The sequence below is a fragment of the Calliopsis andreniformis genome, chromosome 4 (assembly GCF_051401765.1).
Source record: "Calliopsis andreniformis isolate RMS-2024a chromosome 4, iyCalAndr_principal, whole genome shotgun sequence".
In the NCBI taxonomy this organism is placed as follows: Eukaryota; Metazoa; Arthropoda; class Insecta; order Hymenoptera; family Andrenidae; genus Calliopsis; species Calliopsis andreniformis.
In genome coordinates, this window is record NC_135065.1 from 12,694,311 (window position 1) to 12,716,185 (window position 21,875).

The 21,875-nt window shown below is 38.5% G+C and overlaps 5 protein-coding genes across 5 annotated transcripts; 3 read left to right on the forward strand and 2 right to left on the reverse strand.

Annotated features, from left to right (window-relative positions):
• Positions 1 to 207: 207 nt before the first annotated feature.
• Positions 208 to 5,702, forward strand: LOC143178442 (uncharacterized). The gene is made up of 5 exons (XM_076377110.1): positions 208 to 287; positions 375 to 432; positions 641 to 983; positions 1,054 to 1,145; positions 3,184 to 5,702. The coding sequence occupies exons 3-5, from the start codon at positions 671 to 673 to the stop codon at positions 3,262 to 3,264; spliced, it is 486 nt and encodes a 161-aa protein (XP_076233225.1). The 5' UTR covers positions 208 to 287; positions 375 to 432; positions 641 to 670; the 3' UTR covers positions 3,265 to 5,702.
• Positions 5,703 to 5,914: 212 nt separating this feature from the next.
• On the forward strand, positions 5,915 to 7,253 carry LOC143178441 (thymidylate kinase). The gene is made up of 3 exons (XM_076377109.1): positions 5,915 to 6,100; positions 6,321 to 6,480; positions 6,559 to 7,253. The coding sequence occupies exons 1-3, from the start codon at positions 5,971 to 5,973 to the stop codon at positions 6,908 to 6,910; spliced, it is 642 nt and encodes a 213-aa protein (XP_076233224.1). The 5' UTR covers positions 5,915 to 5,970; the 3' UTR covers positions 6,911 to 7,253.
• Positions 7,254 to 7,429: 176 nt separating this feature from the next.
• On the reverse strand, positions 7,430 to 9,927 carry LOC143178542 (uncharacterized). The gene is made up of 3 exons (XM_076377266.1): positions 9,762 to 9,927; positions 9,048 to 9,651; positions 7,430 to 8,829 (listed from the first exon to the last, which is right to left on the reverse strand). Exons 1-3 carry the CDS (start codon positions 9,925 to 9,927, stop codon positions 7,563 to 7,565), a joined length of 2,037 nt encoding a protein of 678 aa, XP_076233381.1. The 3' UTR covers positions 7,430 to 7,562.
• Positions 9,928 to 11,970: 2,043 nt separating this feature from the next.
• LOC143178544 (putative gustatory receptor 28a) lies at positions 11,971 to 14,154 on the forward strand. The gene is made up of 7 exons (XM_076377267.1): positions 11,971 to 12,001; positions 12,105 to 12,571; positions 12,644 to 13,045; positions 13,126 to 13,383; positions 13,449 to 13,514; positions 13,579 to 13,675; positions 14,105 to 14,154. The coding sequence occupies exons 1-7, from the start codon at positions 11,971 to 11,973 to the stop codon at positions 14,152 to 14,154; spliced, it is 1,371 nt and encodes a 456-aa protein (XP_076233382.1).
• Positions 14,155 to 18,053: 3,899 nt separating this feature from the next.
• LOC143177941 (uncharacterized) lies at positions 18,054 to 21,337 on the reverse strand. Its single transcript, XM_076376277.1, has 2 exons — positions 19,814 to 21,337; positions 18,054 to 19,534 (listed from the first exon to the last, which is right to left on the reverse strand). Exons 1-2 carry the CDS (start codon positions 21,208 to 21,210, stop codon positions 18,838 to 18,840), a joined length of 2,094 nt encoding a protein of 697 aa, XP_076232392.1. The 5' UTR covers positions 21,211 to 21,337; the 3' UTR covers positions 18,054 to 18,837.
• Positions 21,338 to 21,875: the final 538 nt, after the last annotated feature.

A 21,875-nucleotide genomic window follows, 5' to 3' on the forward strand; every position in this document is an offset into this window, starting at 1 on the left:
CAGAACAACTTTGCGATGATGAATCGTATAACTTATTTCAGCCATCACAACCAGCCATTTCTATGACACCATCTACGAGAAAGCAGTACGATCCCTTGGAAGAGTTAGATGCACTCGAGACGCCTAAAACAGCCCCAAAATCTGCAGTACCAGCCAAGAAGCCTTCCGAGAAAACGACAGAGAAGAAGCCCTCTAATAGTGGAGGTTCTTGGTTTGGTGGTCTTTTCAGCAAACTCGCTCCAAAACCAAGAAATCAGATGATCCTACCAGATGACAATAATCCAACTGTAAGACTCTCAGATAATACTTTACATTTCTTTCTGTAGAATATTCAGAAGTTACGATAGATGATTTTATGTTTTATGTCGGTAAAGGGCTCACGCGGGTACTTATGGTAGTTCACGTCTGTGATTAAATGGTGGAGAGAAAAAGGCCAGTATAACTCAATGTTCGGACAGTCGATTAACAGCTAACGAATTATTGGTATATTCTGGCTTAACAATTCCACGTTTCGTTTCTAACACTTAAGTTTGGTCATTCTAATTACTTGAGCCCTTTAGTCTAGAGCCTTTTGGTACAAGTAGTCTTATTTTGATACAAGCAAAAAGTTAATTTGGTATTGTGCCTTATTCTGAAACAGATTGTCTGGGATCCTGTAGCTAAAAAGTGGATGAATAAAGATGAAGATGGGGAGAGTAATTCTACAACAGTAGCTCCTCCCCCGAAAGCTACCGATATGGGCTTTAGGACACCTGTTGCAGAGCAAACTTCCCAGTTACCTCAACCACCCTCTCAAGCTGACGAGACGAATGTGAATAAATTCAAGCTACCGAAAGGCAGAAGTATGCGCGCTAATTATATAGATGTAATGAACCCAAATGGTTCAAAGGGTGGTGCAACATCTACGAGTATGCCAACGCCAGTAACATCCCCATTAGTACCTGTGGCAACTTCTTCGCCTCAACTATTCATTCCTGCACCAGGTATATTTTTATAAATTTTTTTATTTTTTAAGTGTTGTTAATTTGTTAATTACATCATGCATTTCTATAGTTAACGACCCTAGCGCTCCTGTGGACTTTTTAACACCCACCTCGGTGCCTGTCGTACCTACCACGAACAATTCTGAAAATACATCTCAAGGGGTGAGTTTTTGGAGATGAACAATTATTATTTAAAAAACTTGGAGCACATTCAATCACGTTTTGTCACTATAAACATAAATACAACATTAACAATACAGTTTCATGTATGACCACAGTTTCAGACTCATTGTACACAATTCCTATATTATATTTCTATGTTATGGCTGCAGTATGCTGATATACAGCTTAATTGTACGTTGAGCGTGCTCTGGAACTGTAATGTTAAAACGTTATCTTTCCACGAATATCCTTTAGAAATACACGAATTGTAATGTTAAATTTGTACATGCCGTAAATTTCCCCTAGTTTTGTGCATTGTCTACTCATTCAAAAGTATAGTCTCCTAAAATTAACTTTTGTTTTCTTGTATGTGTAAAAATTATACGTTCTCTCGACTATCTGAATTGTATAACAAAATCGAATCGAATTTATGAGTAGGTATTTTTATCTGTTAAATAATCCAGTCCGTCGTTTCTGTTTAAATATCATGCGCTTCGTATATCATACATTAGTATTCGTGATACTAATTAGTTTTCCAAGATATTCACAATAGATAGTTCTCTTTCTTGCAAGCTGGTGTTAATCTACCTTTCTTTTTATGTTTCCTTTGCAAGCAGTCGGGGAGGCAGAATGATGTAGCCAAATAATAATTGTTGCTGATAGTAAGGACTATTTTATTAATTTTCCATATTGTTCTTTATTACTATCACGTCTGCATGGTTTGTTGGATGCAATCTTGGTAGCATGACAGTGTAAATATTGTGTGCGTGTTCAATGAAATGAGCTTTCATTGTCTGCTATGTAAAATAATATGAATAAGCTATGTGAAGCAGAGAATGGAGCACAATTTTTGGAAGACCTATCTAGATAATCAAGGTTCTTTTATAATAGTAGTTCTCAGCTTGATGCTGCTTTGAACCTTCTACACAATTTTCCTAACAGTAGCATACAAGGAAGGGATAATTCACATTCTAACATATACTGTACAGGATACTAAACTAACGCATTTGTGTGTTACATATTTAATTTTCAGCATGATTCATTTTTGTAACCAAGTTGTGTTAACTATAGAGGACTTTATACTTTGATAAGAAATGATATGGGGGTCTTGTAATACCGATAATTTATATTAGTAGCAATATTAAAAAACTGAAAGCAATAGCTTATGATTTATTACAATAAATGACAATTGTGCAAACGTCGGTATTGCATCCTCAGGTACTTTGATGCCTATTCATAGTACATAACAGGATGAGTATTGGTTAGTGAGACAACATTATTGTGTTGTATATGGCACACAGCTCTCTCGATGGAGCTCAACCAGCTCGTTATCGCGAGAGGTGCAGAGCTACACTATGAGGGATCCGCGTCTGCTTTCACGGAACAAGGTAATCCAGTGGCATTAGCATTTCTCATTCCACAGGTGACCATTTAAGAATACTACTGAACGATGTATGGTAGAAATTATTCATTGCTATACTGTTGTACTTAATAACAAAAGAGTATGTTTTAATTGGCATTTCCTAGTAACTTAAGTCATTATGAGCCTTAAAGAATAATCATTTCATGTTTCTGCTACTTAAAAAATACTCTGCACTTTTAGAGAACTAAAGATAAGGTCTTTCCCTTAATTCACAGTTGTATAGCTTCGCCTCTAAATCAAGCTTAAGCTGATTACGGCGAGTATTTTATACTCGTGAAATTGAAATGACAAAACTACGGGAAAGCTTGGTGAAGGAAGTATTTTTTATTTTGCTCTTGTATGTTTAAACATTAATTGCAATCGTTCCATTCTCACGCTTTTTGTCACATTCAAGCATATTATTTACAGATAATAGTCATAGAAAGGAAAACAGTATTTTCTTCATTTTTATCACGTAATCATTTTTTAATTTTATATTGTCTATAATAATTGTTTAAAGCAAATCTACTTGATAACAGAGTATAATAAATTTTGTTGTATTAATGATATTTTTTAAGTTGATTGTAAGTTTGACTTGCGACTAATTCATTTCTCAAAAAAAATGATATTGTTCAGGGACCAATGATGTACAATCCAAGCAACATGAAGGATCATTCAGTGAAGAATTCGCAGCCGAACCGATATCCTCCACGATAAAATTTACAAGATTTCTCTCTACGGACTTGGCTGGCTAGAACTGAAGACTTTCTGTTATACTCCTATTACTTCATTTATGCGAATCAAAGTTTTTGTAAAAGAAAAAGGCAAACATACCTCAGAATAAGTAAGTGAATAATAACAGATTTGCTACATGTATCAATCGAGTATAGAAAAATTCTGAATTCAATTCCACAATTATACTATAACTAATATTATAGACTTGGAAAATAATACAGTTTGAAAAAGCATGGTTTAACAAATTAACAACTTCACAGGAATAACTAGTTGCTTGAGTTTCCCTTGTTGCTCAACTGAATTTTACTAAGCATGTACAGGGTACAGTTAGTTTTTCACGGAATGTTTTTCATAAACTCAGTGAAAGGTAATATCGCAGATATTTTCATTGCTATGTAGCCCCCGTAATTTAATTTCTTCACATGTGAGGTATCGCTTTATATAGAATTATCTAAAGTCAGGATTTCAATTGTGAAGAAATGCGAAAAAAAGACGTGTTACGTTGAATGATCCTAAACGCGAAGAGTGTTAACTTTATGTTCATCATAGTACTATGTAAAGTCTGATTTTATACGCAGGTGAAGAATAATTATTGGATATGAAACGGAGCAAATATTGGTGATGTATGAAGTGTTAGATATATGAAGATTTTATGGATCCTATTGTTAGACGACGTGTGTAATACAGGTATTGTTATTAGTCGTCGGGTTATTGTATCGTTATACCAAGGTTATATCAATAAGAAGCGTAACTGCCACCTATTTATTCGAATTAGAAAATTGGCAAAGTGCTTTGTGTCATACTTGCTTTCATTATGATAATAACTTACTTTCAATTTCTTTTTCAGTGGCAATACTTGTTACAATCTTAGATTATTTTATGGAACACTATGTATTCTGTATGCTCGAAATTTCGCAATGAATTTAAATTTTAAAAATATTGTCGTACACGTTCTCTTGAAAGTAGATTATAAATGATTCTATGGATCTATCGATTTCCTAGATACTTGTAAAGGCCATACATGTACTTTTCTTATTTAATGAAAGTGCATAGTTAGCTCAATTCCTCAATTTTAACAAATTGGTGCTTTTGTAACATTCGAATGTGTAATATTATTCTAAAAACTTATATTTCTTTTGATCACTACTTCCAATAATATAATTCAGACTATATTCTAATTAATTTTTAACAGAAGGAAATTTATTCTGTTTTATGTAAACTAACACAATAGTGGCAAACTTGAAAACTCAGTGAGTGAATGAAGAACAATGTTTATGAGATGTACAAATGTAGAATAAGCCTTAATTTGGGTTTTCATTTGACGTCCAGCGTTTTGTGATAGAACAACGATCGAGAGTGAGACAACATTGTAAAGAAAGCGATCGAATACGCGTATCAAACAATATAATACGTATTTGTCGATAAATAGATTTTTTATTCCGTTTAATGTCTGTAGTTTCCTTAGAGCTCCGAATTTTAAGGAATGATAGAAGCAACAATTCCATTGTTATTTAAATGAAACAATGCTTTCCTTCGCCATTAATCACAATTGGAGTGAAACTGGTTTTGTCGATTCTTGTAAAATATACATAATAGATTATATTCGGTTTTATACTCGTGACACGGTAATATGCTTTCAAATAAATATATATATAGATTATGCATAAATTGTAGCATATTATAATGCAAGCGCGTTTCTTCGTGTATGTTACATGTATATACGTATATATAGATAATATGAAATTTACAATTTGTACATATAAGCGTAAGTCTTTCCGGGAAGATACAGTAAATTCACGTGTTGATACATTAAATAAAACTATTTATCGAATTATCCTTTCCACGAGGGCGTAGTAGGGAAAATCTAAGAAATTGAATAGGGTTACAATTTCTCTACAGTTTGATAGTATCAAAATCAGAATAATTCTTTTTGTGAAAATGGCAGTTCGATTATTATCAGACTCTAGTAAATTATAAGATGCAGTCAAAATCTTTGGCTATTGTTTTTAATTTAATTAATTAGAAACATGCTACATACAATTGAGTTTTGTCTTATTCGATATGAACTTTATGTGAAACGAGAAAAAAATGATTTTGTACTATGTATATTCGAACATCCTACAGATTGTTAGTTGTAAATCGGAAAGCGAGAAACGGTGAAAGAGGATTCTAAAATGAACCGTTAATATTGAACAGAAGTATTAATTGAAATGTATGTTATGTATGTATAGAGGATGGTTTATGAATGATGCAATGTTCTGGCTTAATGTAACATATTACGATACCTTCTATGCACTTTATAATTCAAATGTTCGATGTATGTTTATGGGAGATACGGATAATGAGAAATGTATGCTGTATATTATTACTATTATCACTATCCTTATTGCTATTACAATAAAAAATTATATAACTTACAAGTCCTGATGTACTTCAATTCCACAATTTCTGTCAATTTCCACAATTCGGATCCATAGCGTCTCGCCACACCATATTCTTTAAATCGAAAAGGCGGGATTGCGGAATTCGATCTGAACGTGTAACGATTCGATTACGATGCAAGAATCGATTGTCGTTCGATAGCTGCAAGTCGCTTCAATTATTATTTGAGTCATTTTGGTGGTTAATCGAAATGCGCATGATCGATTTTCTTTTTTGGTAACTGTAGATAAAGTGCATAATTGCAACATGACATTAGGCAGGGGAGCTTTGATTGTTTTTGAAGGATGTGACAGAGCGGGAAAATCTACTCAAGTCAAACTGTTAATCGAAGCTTTGAACGCACAAAATATTCCTGCAAAAGCACGAGCTTTTCCTGGTAAAAAAATCTGGCACTTCAGTGTTTGTAGAAATTTAATCATACTTGAGTTCGGCTTTATTGTAATAACTTAAATAGATGTAAATCGATTGGAGTATCGAAGATATCGAAGTTTTCATTTTTAAATTGAACATAACCTCATAGCGGGACAACAACCAAATTTGGATAAGAAAGTTTTTACATAAAATTGTATACTATATTCAATCTTACTTCTTTGCAGATAGGAAAACGTGTATAGGAAAAATAATAAATGATTTTTTGTCTAAGAAACAAGAATTTTCTCCAGAAAGTGCACATTTGCTATTCTCTGCAAATCGTTGGGAATGTAAGGAAGAGATTTTAGAGACTCTACACAGTGGTGTTACTGTTATAATAGATAGGTAATACTGTCTGGCTATTACTTCATTTTTTTAATTAAAAGCAAATATTTTTTGTGCTATATAATGACGTTATTGTAGATATGCTGGTTCAGGTGCTGCTTATACAGCAGCTACAACCGGTAAAAGCTTAGATTGGTGTAAGCAACCTGATAAGGGATTGCCTTGTCCTGATTTGGTTATCTTACTTAAAGTTTCCAAACAGTCTCAGAAATTACGTAGCAACTGGGGAAATGAACGTTTTGAGAATACTGAACTCCAACAAAGTGTTGCTTTCAATTATGAGAAACTAAGAGACAAAACATGGAGTGTTATTGATGCAGATCAAGAGATATCAATAATCCATTCCCAAGTATTAGAAAAAGTTTTAGATATTGTAGAGAAAATTAAAGATCTACCTGTGAATAAACTATATGATTCTTCAACAAAATAATAGAAACCCAACTTTAAGTCGCAATTTGTAATATAAAATTCTATAATTTGATATACAGATTTAATACATTCCCGTTTTAAAAGAAGATTTAGACTACTTCATAAGATTTTGCATAAATGTTATCACTCAGAGATGAATCTGTTCAATGAATCAGAAAGTGACAATGGAAAAAGAAATATTCCTGCAATATCTCTGAGTGAGTAAAATCGAACTACTGCGAAATAATGTACATTCTAAGTAAAGAGTAATATTTTTCCTCCACTGATTTAAAAAAAAATTTTTGTAATTATAAAAAGTTTATTGGCATTAAATGATGCGACGATTACGGAAAAACTTTCTTTCGTCTTTCTTTAATCATAATACCCAATAAAGTTTATAGAAAAATAATAGATTAGTAATAGCTATAGAATTGACCCATATTACATATGTAATATCGCGTTCGATCAGGAACAGAAGTGTAGCCACTATGAATTATTGCGGCAGCACAGTGATACATCGTAAATCTTTCAGCATCGCCTGTATGCGCTAAACTTTCGAGCTAGCTTTGATATCTATGTTGCATTATTCAGAGGCAACAACGACAGAAATTTAGTTACTAAAATTTATACCGTCATAATCTTTCCCACTTTTTATCATCATTATTAAGTACCTTTTACTCTTTTGGAGAAGTGGAGGGTGTCATGTTAAAAATACGCGAATCGACGATATGTTCATGCTGCGAGGAACACGTGGCGCGTTCTGAAGTGCTCGAGGGACCGAAAACGAAATTAGTTTCGTACTGCTTCGACCAATTGTAATCTAATTTCAGCTTGTTTTCACTGGATTTGCTATCGTCTGAATGATCCTCTCTCTGCTGATTGCTCAAATTCTGATCCAACAAAGTGCGATTATCCATGTCTAAATCGTGTAGATTATCAGAGGACGGTTTCTTAGACTGATGACTTTTAACTACTTCCTGAAGTATGTCTTCCAGCAGCTTGTCTGACGAACTATCCCATTCATTCGTGGAAGTAGATGGATGATTCAAGGAAATCTCTTGCTCCTCTTCCCCTCTTCTCAAATGTAAATTTCCAGATTCTGTTTGACAAGTAACATCTTCCTTAGCTTCCTGCTTGGTCGCGTAAATGCTATCAATTAGCTTCTTGGTGTAATCGGCTTCAGTGGACGTTGTCAAAGTCAAAGCTTTGTCTACGACCGTTTGAGGAGATTCTGTAGCGTGGTTCACCCCCGAACTGTATCCTTCGATTGTTTGCCTTGTGACTGGCTCCGTGGACAGACATAAAGACAAAGTGATTTTGGAATCCAAAGCTAACTTTTTTCTATCAATCCCTTCTTCTGACTTGTGATCCCCACTCTCTCCCTTCGTGGAAACCTGTACTTCACTATAAGGTCTCTTCCGGGACATTCTCTGCTCATCTTGCCCTCCAATCAAATTACATTTCACTTCATACTTATTCATTGTTTCAACTTCTAATGCTTGATCAACATGATTTCTCAAATTCGAAAGCATCCCTCTGTAATTTCGGTTTGCTTTAGAAGATGGCTCATGACCCATCAGCTCTGTGATCTCCTCTCCACCATTTGCCGTCGAATTCGTGTTATCTTCGTTAATTAATACCTTGTCGCTGTAGCTTGTTCTGAGATTATATTCCTGATGCTGATTACTCTTGATAGAGGACATTTTCTTGTTCGAAAGATCGTCGTCGAACGTCACGAACCTTTTGAACGTGATCCCAGTGTCTAAGTTCTCCCAGCACTCGCAATCGATTTGCAGGAAATAATCGTCAGTCCTAAAATGCGTCCTCTGGAAGCTGCAAATGATAATCTCCCGAGGTATCGTTTCCCAGGCATCGATCAAAGCTTCCAGAATATCGCGAAGACTCCATTCCATACTGTACTGTCCCAATCTCTCCGCATACCTGTAATAAATACATCAAATATTTATTCCTTCGAATTCCCCTAAGTTCTCTTCCCTTAAATTCCCTTAAGTCCCTTCGAATTTCACGGAAAAAAGCAAGGAAGCTACGAAACGTAATCCAAATGTTTTCCTAGAAACCCCCACGGTCAATCAATTCGTGGTGGACGCTAGAGAAACACTGCCTCGAGTTCTCGAGTGAAATTTCCTCAGGGCTCTCACCTTCGTCTGAAGATCATTTTCACGTAATGGAAAACGTCCCTCCGCAGCGGCCGCAAATGCGGTGGAAAATCCTCGGGCAAGTAAACTAGATTCACGTTGCTCAATGGAAAGTCGCGGAGAGCGTGTGCTCTGTTCCGCGGCAGGAACAGCAGGATCTTCTGATTGCACCTCGACATTCGATCGTTCACGGTTGACAGCCAGTCCTTGAAAAGGCTGTCGTCGATGCGACTATCCTCGTTGTGGCAATAGACGTGGTCCTTGGTCGTTATTCTAGAGGGGTAGGGGCCGCAGATCAGCAACGGCAGTTTTGTTGTTCCAGACGAGTTGCAGCCTATCAGAACGGAGATTCGATTTGCTGGCGAACAAGTCCCTTCTTCGCTGTTCATCTGCTCGTCGGTGATCTTCGTTGGAATGATATCGGAATACATGGACAGCTCGTCCACGTGAAACAGCTCGGTGTGTTTGTACTTGATTATAGTCGACCTCATCAGGTCGATCCAGTCGCGATAGTTGTCGAAAATCGGATCTGCGTGATTGGACAGATCGGTCGAGAAGCCATATTCTTTCAGGAATGTATTAATCCAGTAATTGGAGCATTTGAAACCTACTGATTGAAAGAGATTGGAAATTGAATAAAGACGGATTCGCTGATTCATCCTTTTTTTATCTTTTTTAACGTTCTGTCAAGAAATTACTGTCAAGGTGATTGCGTACCATTCAGTCCCTGCATTTTTGTCAATTCAAGTGCCTTCTTGCGAAGCAGATGTCTGTCAAGAGAACTGTTCGTTGCGTGCTTTTTGCAAAGCCATTTAAATAGATCCTCCTTGACAGATTTCATCTTCTTCCCAGTGGACTTCTCTCTAGTCTCTTTTAACGACATTTTTAATGAAACAAGCAATTTATCACATACGTAGCACAAGTTTCTTCTTATTTTATAGGAGATGGAAAAATATTTACGTGCTCGAAAGATGATAGAAGTCTTCTTTCCTGACAAAACTGCTGAATTCACTAGCGACTTTCGATTGTCGAGCAATGCAGTTCGATTAGCACTGTTTTCAAGTGATTCGCTCCTTCAAAACCATACTGTTTTTTATCCTTTTTTCTCGAAATTCTCTAGAAGCAATCTTACCGTTTTAATAAAACACGGTGAGAGGAATTAGAGGATGGTAAAGCTCAAGGGTCAGTAAAGAGTATCAAAGCGAGGATATGCGCAAGATTTATGCAAAAAATTTGACTCATCCACTGAAGCAATTTTCTAAGGAAAGTAGGATAAAAATAGATTTTATTCTCATGGACGTAGACGAAGAGACAGTGTGTTGACCGCTCGATGAGTATCATTCATCGCGCGCGCCAAGTTAAATTGCATTTCTCTGGGGCGTCGTCCTGACGAGACACTTTCCACCGTAAATTTTCATTTAATACACTGCTTTATATTACCGCGTGTTTCCCTATCCTCGTCTTCCTTTTTGTACCCTTTTTTCGTCCTCCCTGTACTACAGGTCAATCGACAATGTGCTCAAAAAAGTCACAGACGGAAAAAAGCAATCAACTTTCCATAGCGAGAAAGAAGAGTTGTCACAGAGTTTTCATTCGTAAAATTATACTCCATTAATGAGCATAAGTATAATTTATGTATGAGACATCATTTATGTATGAGTAAATCAAAGCTTCTGTCCTATACTTATTAATGAATTACCAGTAGCAATTTTGTTTCTTCAGAGACATTAAGGCATATATCGGCTTTACAAAACTGTTATTCTTCTACGTCTATTCAATTATTCATTGGCCGCACTGGACTAATATCTAATGACAGTCGGACCTGGTGTGGCAACAGATAACAAATGTATACCCACCTATGTATGTATGTTTACTCTGATGGCTTTAATTCCGCTTTATCGCGACTGATGGAAAACCACGGCCCTCGTTAAATTCTAACTGTTATTTGTGCGGTTGCTCGGAGACATTCGACTATTTACTGCGCCGCTGGGGATGACTTTACCTCGCAGTTCAGCCCCGACGTTCAACCGCGTTCTCCTTCGTAGGAAAAGTTCCTTGATACCTTCAGGCAACGCTTGAGAGCGTTTCGAGTGATTTTTCTTAATTTTTTTTATGAATTTTCATTATATTTCGCGCGATGTTATCTACCCTTGTTCTTACGAGGGAGGATAATTGGGCAAAGTTTTGCATCGATAATTCTAATTGATAGGAGCGATTCAATTGTTCCTCGTGCAACGACGCGGCTGACAAAGTCCATCACAGTGGAAATAGAGAAAACTGGAACATCGAATTGATTTTACAGAGAAATCAGCGCAATTATTTCATCCATTTATTTATACGAGACGCAACCATCGCTTTCCGAGCGTACCATTTGGAAAAACGCTAACAAGGATTTTTGTTTTCCCTCGCGATACTTTTAATATGGTTCGACCAATTGTAATTTCCCATTGCGCGACAAGAATCATCGTGTTTCGGCGAATCCAATTTGATTCTAATTTTTCTTTGTCCTCGTATTGGTTTAAATTCATTACACGTTCGTTTGCGAATACAAATTACCGTCATAAGTGATTATTATTGCACGCATCTCGGCATGCAAATGAAAAAGCCGTTTTGTATTCCAGACGTTGTTAGCAAATAAATGACTGCGCGTATGAACGATAAATCAATGGGTAAATAAATTTGCACAGGGGATATAGAACTCGCATTGCGATGGGCTATGCTGAAAATTTTCGATTTTTTCCACAAAACTAATATTTCAAATCGATAACGTGCCTTCTATGTGTCAGAATTGGTGACTAATAGCTGCTTTGCTTTGCTTCGCTAAATAATTTATTATCATCCTCTGGTAGTACATAGCTTCAGTTTAAAGTTTATTGACTTATTAATATATAAATGTATTATACTAGCAAATAATCATAGCAATTCGATGTTCCGTTTGAATAGAGATGTATGTTCAAGTAATTTATGTTTACAGATACATATAATATTGAGAGAGTTAACCCTCCTACAGTGTTTTCTAATTAACTGTCCATATTTTACTCCATCATGAACTACGTACAGTGTATAGTGGCAAATTAATTGCATCTGACAACTCTACATGTTCTCTACCTTCCTTGAAGTTTATTTCATACTACGACAAGTTATCTGAACTAAAAATGGAGCTCCCTCAAAGAAGCCCTAAATATTTAAGAAAGAGTGTGCTGCCAAAAACTGAGAATTACATGAAACCATTCGACGTGGAGACTACATTCGCGGAAGTGACTCTGGAGAAGAAGAATCGAGCGAAGAAGTACCGTGGCCCTGATTCGCCATTATATTCTGCAATTTATCCTATAGCTTGCATAACAAAAGTATTCGGTCTGTCACCGTACGATTTCACAGGCGATCGAATGACTCCTTCCAACATTTTCCTTATATTTTCCTACGTATTCTTGATTCTCTACACTTACATAATGTACACAGTGTTCTCAAGATTTGTCAACATGAAGAGACAGAAGCAGATTCGCAGCGTGGTCGAAACTACAAAGGTACGCAAATTACGAATTCTTTCTTCTGAAATTTCTTTGGAGAAGAAAGAGAATTGACTTAAGATGATATAGGTGACAGTCAATTATTTGGTGGCCATGTACGAGATCATTTGGACAATGCTCAAGAGACGTACTTTCGCCCAAATTTGGAACGCTGTTCAAGATATCGACGAGAAATTGGACAGATTAGGCTACCCTATGAACGAGAGACCGACCAGAATTGCAGTTTGGATCCTTTTGATCACTCAGACAATCCTCTGGATTGCGATTAATCAAAGCGGAATGTACGCGTGGTCAGAAATCTGGCGATTTAACGTAGGCTACATGATCATGTACGTCGGTACAGCTGCGTCAGTTTACAAATGCAGCTGTATGGTCATTTTTATCGGTCGACGCTTCCATCGACTGAACCAAATGACCAAGGAAAATCTACCACCGAGGGTTGGCTACAAGAGCACCACTGTTAGCAGAAAGGTTCGAGCGCGTCAAAATTAAGCTTCTGTTCTACTAAAATAGTGACAGAATAAAACACTATTCATGTTTTCGCGAGGAAGACTATCCAGAACCTTCATAACGAACTGATGTCGATTGGCGAGGCTATCAACGCTTACTACTCCTGGTCCCTTCTGTTCTGGCTTGGGAATTTGAGCGTACACAGTGTTTCTAATGTGTACTTTATCATCGACTGGATCATTCTGACATCTTGGTCGACTATTCGTTGGACAGCTATCCTCAACATGTCCTTCTGGCTTGTCGCATTCATAATGCAGCTACTGACTCTCCACATAGGTTGCGACTACGCGATGGACGAGGTACACTTAAGTGGACGACCGATAAATTTCCTTTAACTTCTGCTTCATTCAAAATTCAATTCCAGGCTAATTCTATGGGTGCTCTTTTCGTCGAATGGGATGCCCGAATAATTAGGAGGTTCCCTCACGATGTGAGTATATTAATCCAAAGTAGATTAAAGCATTCTTTAACCGAACGAACTGTTTTATTTGCAGAACACCGCTCGGATCTCTCTGCATTTTCTGAACAGGCGCCTATCCTTGTCCGCTGGAGGCCTTTTCAATGTTAATCTGTCGCTTCTATGCTCAGTAAGTACACTCTGCGTGTTCGTTACGAAGAAGGGAACTTTAATCACGAATAATGGAACATTTCCTACTTTCTATTTTTCTTCTACGTTTGGAGAAACACGGAGAAAAACGATTCTTATTTCAGTCCTTCCACGGTATTTACTTACTGCCTCACGAAAAAGAAAAGATTAATTACATGTCGCTTAATAACCATAATTTCGAAACAGTCACGGCAGCAGTTGTAAATTGCGTTCTCGAGAAAGCCTTGCGTACTGTAATCTGGAGTTTGTCCTATTTTAAATGTATGCACTTGGTCAATGTTCCCTTAGTTATTACTGAGTCCTCTACTATAATTCGCGATTTTGCATTACTAAATTAAGTCCTCGCTGTTCCATTTAGAGTATAAACGAAAAGTAACTCAAGATAAAACTACCCTGTGACCGTTTTCAGACAGTTGGCGTGCTATCAACGTACTTGATCATTCTTCTACAATTTCCATCTTAAATGTTGGATCTTCAAAAGGAAGCCGGTGCATGCTCTAAGAAATTCAATAAAATCGATTCGCTCCCCGATCATGGACGTATTTTTCACCGTAACATTTTCCCTGAGCGATCGCGCTCGTACGCTAGTTCGACCATATCTCCTCGAAACCACTTCTCCTTCGGTAAGTAGTGCGTCCAGGCGTTTCGTCTGACTATAATACAGCATGCGGCTGTATTTACATACGAGATGCATCAGTTATTGACGAAAGGCGCCTCTTTGAATTTCTAACCCCGCGATGCGATGGATTTTCCCGGGATGAAGGTTCGAATTCGATAAAAATTCGCGAGATAAGTGAAACCTCATCTCGCCCTTCTACTCTTCCATACGCGCACACCTATTCAGCTTTCCTACTTTCGGCAGAAATATGGCTCCATTGTGGAGGAGCTATTTAAGAGAGAAAAAGAGAGGAGACATTGACACAGCGCAGGCCAATGAAATTTACTCGACGTGAATTACGAGGGAGTTTAATTGCCTGAATGTTGATTCCAACGATTGCATCTAAAGCCGGAAATGAATTAATTTTAAGAGGCAATACGATTAATGTGCTGTTTAATTTTGAAGGTGTAACAATATAAATGCAGCTTCCAGGAAAATCGATACGATTCGCGTGAAATTAAATAAACTGCACACAAGTTATTTAGAATATGTACATGGTAATTTTCAACTTATCATTCTGTAATGAAAAGCTGTCATATGGGGGAAAAATATACAACGGAGTTCACTTTATTTGTAACATGGTCCTGTGTATCTGAGTCAGAAAACATTTTACGACGTGACAGTTTCACCAGGTATCATTGCGTCTGGCAAAGAAGTTACCTCTACAACAAAAATTACTTCCGACTGGCAAATAACAGTTAATATTGTACAATTACATTTTTCGTGTCCAACTAAGCGTCGCTGAAACGCAGAAAACTGCATGGAAAAAGTTCGGCGAAAGAGAGAACGTTAAATACAGCGTTGATGGAAGTGGAAGGCGGTGAAATTTAAAGGAGCGACATTTTCGGCGCAGTGAACGGGGCAGAGGGCGAAGTAGAAATAAAAAAATCATTGACACCGGACACTACGTCAACGTGGATATGTTGCTGCAATTTTCTAGGCCATCAGCCTGGAAAATTGCATCTACCGTCGTTCTGTCGACCTTTTCTTCCCCAGTGTGCGTAACCAGCACCCTTGCATGCGAATTTTTCTTCTTGCACGCGCAACCTTATTCACCCATTTAAAATCATCCCGAGACCTTCCCTTAATCGTATTAAAACATTCACAATCCACTATTTTTCTTCCCCATTCTTCGACTTTTGGACTGCAATTTCGTGTCATGATTCTCTTTATATTCTCTGAGAAAAATTTTCTTGTAGAGTTTATTCCGAAATGAGGAAGACAGAGTCGTAGAATGGAAAGAGATTTTGTAAAAGTCAATGCGACCAGCTGCAAGAAACTTTAATCCGTAGTTTTGCAGAAGCGGTTTCAACGGTTCCAATTCTGAATTTAAGGTGTATTTGCATTCTAGCTAACAAAGGTTGATTCTTCTTTAGAAGATAAAGGGAGGACGATTTCTCAGCTACATCCCCTTTCGGGAGGGTATTTCGCAAATCTTAATCCTACCGGGATTTAGCGCGATCCTCTTTGCACTAGGATCTTTTTCTTCCCCTTAATGTCAATCTAGCGACAGGCTAACGAACTCGTTACACTGAACTACAGTATCGTGTCACTAGTAAATTATTAATCAATTAAAGAATAAAAAGCTAGCTAATAAATTACGAGGAAACATCGCGAGTGGTTCTTTTTCAAGAAGAATCTGTTTCTACCTTCAATTTTTCTTATTTACATTCGTTCGCGTGGAAAATTAATTGAGATTCTTCGAATATTCTTCAAAGAAAGTAATGTTTAATTTTTGCACAAAGTGAACCAACAAAATTTTATAAGAAACGATATTGAATTTTTTGAGAAATTCTATTAAAAAATTAATTAACGATCTTCTTTCCACAATCAAGATTCCTATCTCGGGTTTATAATAAAAATACTACGGTAGTCTGCCTTTTAATTAGAAGTATAGCGAGCGCGTAATAAACGTCTAACAATTAGCTGCACGAGTAATAGTAAAATGAAACAAGTAATCGTAAGTTTTCTTAGGTACTCACACGTATTCATTGTTGATGGTGGATGGTAAGTGTCTGTCCATGTGTGTATTCATCGTTAATCCACTGCTCGATAATTCACACACGTAAATACTACGGATGAATTTACATTAACTCCCCTTATCGCGGAATAGCGAGCTTTGCTTATCGATGTGCTCGACACGGAGGTCAAACAAATTATGACCATGTCCAATGTCATTGAAATACTGAAACCCTTGGAACACAAATACTTGATGACCTCCCTCCCTTATATTTTCCACAATTCCATTGTATTGATACTCCTAAGCAATTATTTTCATAATGAAACAACTACAAATTTTTATACTACTAAATATTATTTTAAATAAAATAGAATACTTCTCACTCTTAATGAGTTGCATGGCTGATAAATATTCCTACCATTGCACAAGTATAGGGTCCCAGGGACTCCCCACTTTGCCTACATTTTTATTAATTAATACAGTGCTTACTCCCACAAGTCCCTCAGACCCAAGCCACGCACAGAAGGGTTAACAAAACTCAGGCAGCAAATTTGCAATCGTTTGAAAATGCAGGTTCTTGTATTGGAGTAACAATATGGTACAGTTATCCCTCGGTTCCCCCATCCTCGGTCCCCGTAAAGAAGAGATTTATACGCCACCAGTGGCCTCGCGAATTCGACGCCCTTGACACGTACACCCACCAGCTCTAACAACCTACGTGCGCATTTCGATGCGCTAGGTGCATCCAACGGTGCACTAATGGCTGGCCGTTACAACCCACGCTCTGCGCCCACGTCACACTGTGTCCCATGCACACGAGCTTCTGCGTCAGTCTACCTTCCAACGCCGAGCAGATTTTCCAGTTATGGTCTCTCGAGCCCGAACACATTTACATTCGCAACGTCACCGCGATCTCCCCCTTCAGAGCCTAATGAGACCAAAGATGAGCCTTGATGCATCGATCAGCATCGACTGTGCTTATTAATGAACTATTTCGGTCAACCGCGTGGATTATATTCGACACGATTCAATTCCGATCATTCGACGAGAACCGAGGATGTGTGCAGATCGGAGGTCAATGACGTATAGGTCCTCAGGTGGAAAATGACTCAAGGTATCGATCGATATGATACTCCGTAAATTGAGAGAAATTCCTTTAGAATGTTCTCAAGTAACAATTGAATTTGCTGTATTGCTACTCCCCCTTCTTTATTTATGGCAATCTTAAACAGAGCCCTATTGCGTTCTGGCGGCAATCGCCAGAAAATTTATGGTTTCCTACCTTTTCTCCAAGGGAGATCGCGCGGGGAGATTATCCAAAGCACTGCCATTTCGTAAGATTCAAACGCATTACGCTTTACTTTAATGCTAAGGAGGCTGAATGGAGATTCGCAGACAACTGAAGGTATTTTGCAACATGGCAGGAATATTTATTAAAAAATATAACATGCATGTATATATGGCACGGCAAATAATACTGTACATCTCGCCGATGGTAGTTTCATCCTACAATGACGAATAATTATATCTACGGTACCTATACTAATCCTTAAGATACATGGCACAGATACGTAATACTGATACGTTCTCAAGATCACAATATGTAAAAGCCCCAACGTCAAGAATACCAGTTCTCTGCAAATATTTCTTCGCAGAAATACACGAGACTACATATAGTCTTTCAGAATTGTTCGCGCGCGTTCTCGTCAATCGTTTCTTGATAAAAACGAACGCAACGCTTGTGCTCGTTCTAGAATAGAATCGAAACTATTGAGCCGAGGAAGAATCTTTCATACAAACGTTTCTTCTGTAAGAAACGAGAAGATTCATACCGTGTAGAAATTCGGTAAAGCACAGATGACTTCAAATTTAAACTTCTCCCTCTTTTAACCCATTCGAGCACTAATCAATTAAAGCATTCCTAGTTTGATCAAGCTTAACAAGAAAATATAGAAAAACTGTATATACGAGTGGTGACAGCATTTACGCGAACGGGCTAAAAGGTACACATACAGAGAAGAAACCGAGTCTAATCTCGTGCAAACAAAAGAACTCTTTCACTCGTGTAGTCAGAGATCTCGTAAAGCATTCATATTTCTCGCGAAATATACAAGACTCCGTATCGCAAATAAAAATCCACGTTACTTTTCAAAGTAAACGCATCAACTAAAATACTTATTTGTACAATTCTGAAACAATGCTCGCGTGCACTATAAAATTTAAAAGCGTTCTGGCTATATTCTATAATAAATCAAACATCTACCTCGCCGTGCACACGTCTACCCAAAACGAAAAACTCACAAGATACTACCTCTAAACGCGAGTACTATCAATCTACAAATCATTTGTACCGTAGAATTCTCAATTAAAATTTGGACCGCGTATCGATCGCGTCAGACGAAATAAAGAAACAGAAAAATTCGAGAATTAATTCGTACAAAAAAAAAAGTAAAGAAAAATTCTACGAAGCTAGTACAATAACATCGTTTACCTCTCGCTCTAGGTTTACTTCAAATATTCGTCTTCGCTTAAAAAACAGTCCTTTCCATGCAGACCAAATCGCTGTCAGAATGCGCCGCGCCTTTGTTGAAGTAAACCCTGCAGTTTCTCGGCTTAACGATGTCATAGTGCGACTCCATCGCGCAGGAGAGTGGACTGAAGCTCGGAAAGCTCTGGACCAAGTTGACGCTCCTTCTCTTCAGCGATAGAGCATCCTCGTAAACGCTGGATCTTGGTCTATCGATTGCGCGCGTCCTAGGAACGTCGTAAATTGGCTCTTCCTGTCTCCTCGTCCCAGTTGGCCTGTAAATCTGAGATATTTCCGTCTCGGATTTCGAGAGGAACCTCCTCGGTATGTCATAGTGGCTCTGTGCGGAAGACGAGTCGCGGGAAGAAGCTGATGAACCGACGTCGCTGCTGCTCTTGCGAAATTCCACCTCGTAGAGATCGTTCTTAATGACCACAGACTCCGCCTCATCAGAATCCTGAAACTCGTCCATTTTCGTCAAAGAGACGAACGGGTGCTTGGGGATCTTGCAGCCGTTGGGATGCTTTGGCAATCTGGGCAGAGAGGTGTGCATCAGGGAAGGAGCGATCTTTCTGGACACCATTCTTCGATCCAATGACATCGTCAAGACCTGGGATGTAGGGTAGCAAGGGCCTAGATCCAGTTTCACCTCTGCACGCGGTACTTCAGTTAAAAGTAGCCTCTTTTTGTTGCACTTCCTGAAACATTCACCAATAAAAAAGTTTTTAATGGGATTGTCTGCTGAAAATTAGATACGTGTCACTAGACTGCAAATTTTTATAAAAATTCCTATTTTCGTAGGTAGAACTAGAGAAGTGGAACCTAATTAAATATTCGTTTCATTTTCTAAATATTATAAAGTATATTTACTTTTCTATATTTTCTACTTTTCTTACATATTGAAATTTCTCATAAATGTATAAAGACCTGCAGTCTAATCATCACTGGTCAATTTAGAATCCAGAAAAGAAATTTACCTCACAGCACGATAGGCGTCCTGGAAGGCCTCGTCTTCCTCGTCCACTGATTGCCTCGATCGAAAAGTCCTCAGGCTGATTCTTTTCTCCGGCTCGGTGTAACTGTTCCCTTGATGTAAGAGGGCTTCCGTGAAGGATACTAGAGACACCAAAGAGGACGAAGAGCAGGACCTCTCGTCGTAGCCGGAGTCCTGCAGCTCCCGCGGCTCCTCGTTCAAGTTCCTCTCCGAAGAGAACAGCTTGCTTTTCTTCAACAGCTTCTTGCCAGTCAACGAGGAGAGCAGCTTCTTCAGTGACCTCTTGCGCGGCAATTTCTTCCCAGTGATTGGTATCCAATCGATGGAAGTGTCTTCGACCTCGATTGGCTTCTTCAGGAACGCCCCGACGATCTTCGGTGTCCTGTCGAGGGTCGAGGGTCGTGCTGCTTCATCCTTTGGAAACTCGTTGATCATCGTGCTCGTCTTTGGAAGCCCATTTCCACTCAGCAAGATCGTTTCTTCGGGTTGTGGAAGAGTCACGTCGAAGTCGATGCTTTCTAAAGGACTGGTGTCGTCAAGAGAAGACATCTTCAGAGGGCTGAATTGGAAGTTCACCTTCTTCTTCGATTCTTCCTCGTCGAACTTGAAAATTTCTGAGCCGCTTGAACTGGAGTCCTTGGAATTTTGACGATCCAGGTTCACAGGACTCATATAAATATCTGAGTCACTTTTATCGACGTCTTTCGAGCCATTACGGTTGAATGGAGACGAAAATATTCCAGACTTTCTACTGCTTTTGGAGCCTTCGAAAGAGTTTTTTGAAGTAAAAAAAATTCCCGAACTTCTATCTGCTTCTTTCGAGGAGTCGTCGTGATTCCTGTCCTCGCTAGAATCTGTTTGAAAGGGCGACACGAAAATTCCTGATCCTCTGGAACTGTTCAAGTCGCTGGAACTGTATTTCGAGGTTGTCGAAAAAATTCCAGACCTTCTCTTCTTTCCTGCATCTTCTCGATTTTGGTTTAAGTCGTCAGAAGAGTCATCTGACAAGCCACTATGCTTGGAGCCCTTGGAGGAACTCCTGAAAGGGCTACTGAAAATTCCAGATCTCTTTTTCGGCTGCTGTGTGGACTCTGCATTCTTCTTTTCTTGGTTTTCCTCCTCTTCGTACGCAGTCTTCAAATCGTCGTACACCTTGTACTTCACTTCGAAAGCTGCGACGATCTTCTTGACAAAGTTTTTCTGTTGGAATGAGTCCACGTCTGTGTCCTGCTTCCTTGGCGATAGGTAGCCCATCTCGAATTCTCGAATGATGGTCTCCAGGTCCGGCATCTCTGGAGGTGTTTTAGGGGATGCAGAAGTTTTCCGAGGAGTTACAGCTTCGTAGGTGTTGCAAAGTCCACTTGTGTCCAGGCCTTTCATCGTGGTGGTTCTCAGGGGGCTCGCTGGAACTTGGCACTTGGTTGGTGAATAATTCCCGAGCTTCCTGATCCAATTTCCTTTCGACAGCCTTGACCTTCCCGACTCGTTCTTCTGTTCTTCCTCGTTAGTCGCGTTCTGCTGGAACATAAGAATGTAAATTAGCGACTACTTTATGAAAACTCTTTATTTTTCTATAGGGAGTCTAAGATCCTTAAAGTTAGTTTTAGAAAGACAGACGCTAAGGAAACACTAACCTGTTCGTTGTTACTTTTTTTCAACACGCGTTGCCATAAAGCATTTACTTTCGTCGCACTCATGATATAATAATTAAAGTTGATGTTTAAAGTTTAGCGAACTATTGAGCGAAATAAGGAGTTTAATTTGTGTTCTAGACTTGTTGAAATACTATCGACATCACGCACGATACACAAGTAGAATACTCGAAGTGATCCTTCAATGACCCGACCTTGACGCTTCGCGATTCGGAATGCAAATGACACTTAAGGTGAGAAGCGGTCCCTTTTGTACCTGATGGGACCGCCCTTGCCGTGGGGCGACTTTTGGCACAAAAGGGAGGGGGTAGGCCATCGAGGAGTACTGTGCATGTACCCTCGACTAATTTTTCACGCATTACCTTCTTGTACCATTTTCTCAGATTTCTTAAT

What these genes read in the sequence shown, in the direction of transcription:
- LOC143178442 (XM_076377110.1), top strand. Translation starts at nt 671, where the DNA reads ATGAATAAAGATGAAGATGGGGAGAGTAATTCTACAACAGTAGCTCCT. An exon ending in ACTATTCATTCCTGCACCAG is followed by an intron (nt 984 to 1,053) that starts GTATATTTTTAT and finishes GCATTTCTATAG; the next exon opens with TTAACGACCCTAGCGCTCCT. An exon ending in CTGAAAATACATCTCAAGGG is followed by an intron (nt 1,146 to 3,183) that starts GTGAGTTTTTGG and finishes GATATTGTTCAG; the next exon opens with GGACCAATGATGTACAATCC.
- LOC143178544 (XM_076377267.1), top strand. Translation starts at nt 11,971, where the DNA reads ATGTTCCGTTTGAATAGAGATGTATGTTCAA. An exon ending in GCACCACTGTTAGCAGAAAG is followed by an intron (nt 13,046 to 13,125) that starts GTTCGAGCGCGT and finishes TTCGCGAGGAAG; the next exon opens with ACTATCCAGAACCTTCATAA. An exon ending in GCGACTACGCGATGGACGAG is followed by an intron (nt 13,384 to 13,448) that starts GTACACTTAAGT and finishes ATTCAATTCCAG; the next exon opens with GCTAATTCTATGGGTGCTCT.
- LOC143177941 (XM_076376277.1), bottom strand. Translation starts at nt 21,210, where the DNA reads ATGAAAGGCCTGGACACAAGTGGACTTTGCAACACCTACGAAGCTGTA. An exon ending in GACGCCTATCGTGCTGTGAG is followed by an intron (nt 19,535 to 19,813) that starts GTAAATTTCTTT and finishes TGAATGTTTCAG; the next exon opens with GAAGTGCAACAAAAAGAGGC.
- LOC143178542 (XM_076377266.1), bottom strand. Translation starts at nt 9,927, where the DNA reads ATGTCGTTAAAAGAGACTAGAGAGAAGTCCACTGGGAAGAAGATGAAA. An exon ending in AAAAATGCAGGGACTGAATG is followed by an intron (nt 9,652 to 9,761) that starts GTACGCAATCAC and finishes TTCAATCAGTAG; the next exon opens with GTTTCAAATGCTCCAATTAC. An exon ending in AAAATGATCTTCAGACGAAG is followed by an intron (nt 8,830 to 9,047) that starts GTGAGAGCCCTG and finishes TATTTATTACAG; the next exon opens with GTATGCGGAGAGATTGGGAC.
- LOC143178441 (XM_076377109.1), top strand. Translation starts at nt 5,971, where the DNA reads ATGACATTAGGCAGGGGAGCTTTGATTGTTTTTGAAGGATGTGACAGA. An exon ending in AAAAGCACGAGCTTTTCCTG is followed by an intron (nt 6,101 to 6,320) that starts GTAAAAAAATCT and finishes ACTTCTTTGCAG; the next exon opens with ATAGGAAAACGTGTATAGGA. An exon ending in GTTACTGTTATAATAGATAG is followed by an intron (nt 6,481 to 6,558) that starts GTAATACTGTCT and finishes ACGTTATTGTAG; the next exon opens with ATATGCTGGTTCAGGTGCTG.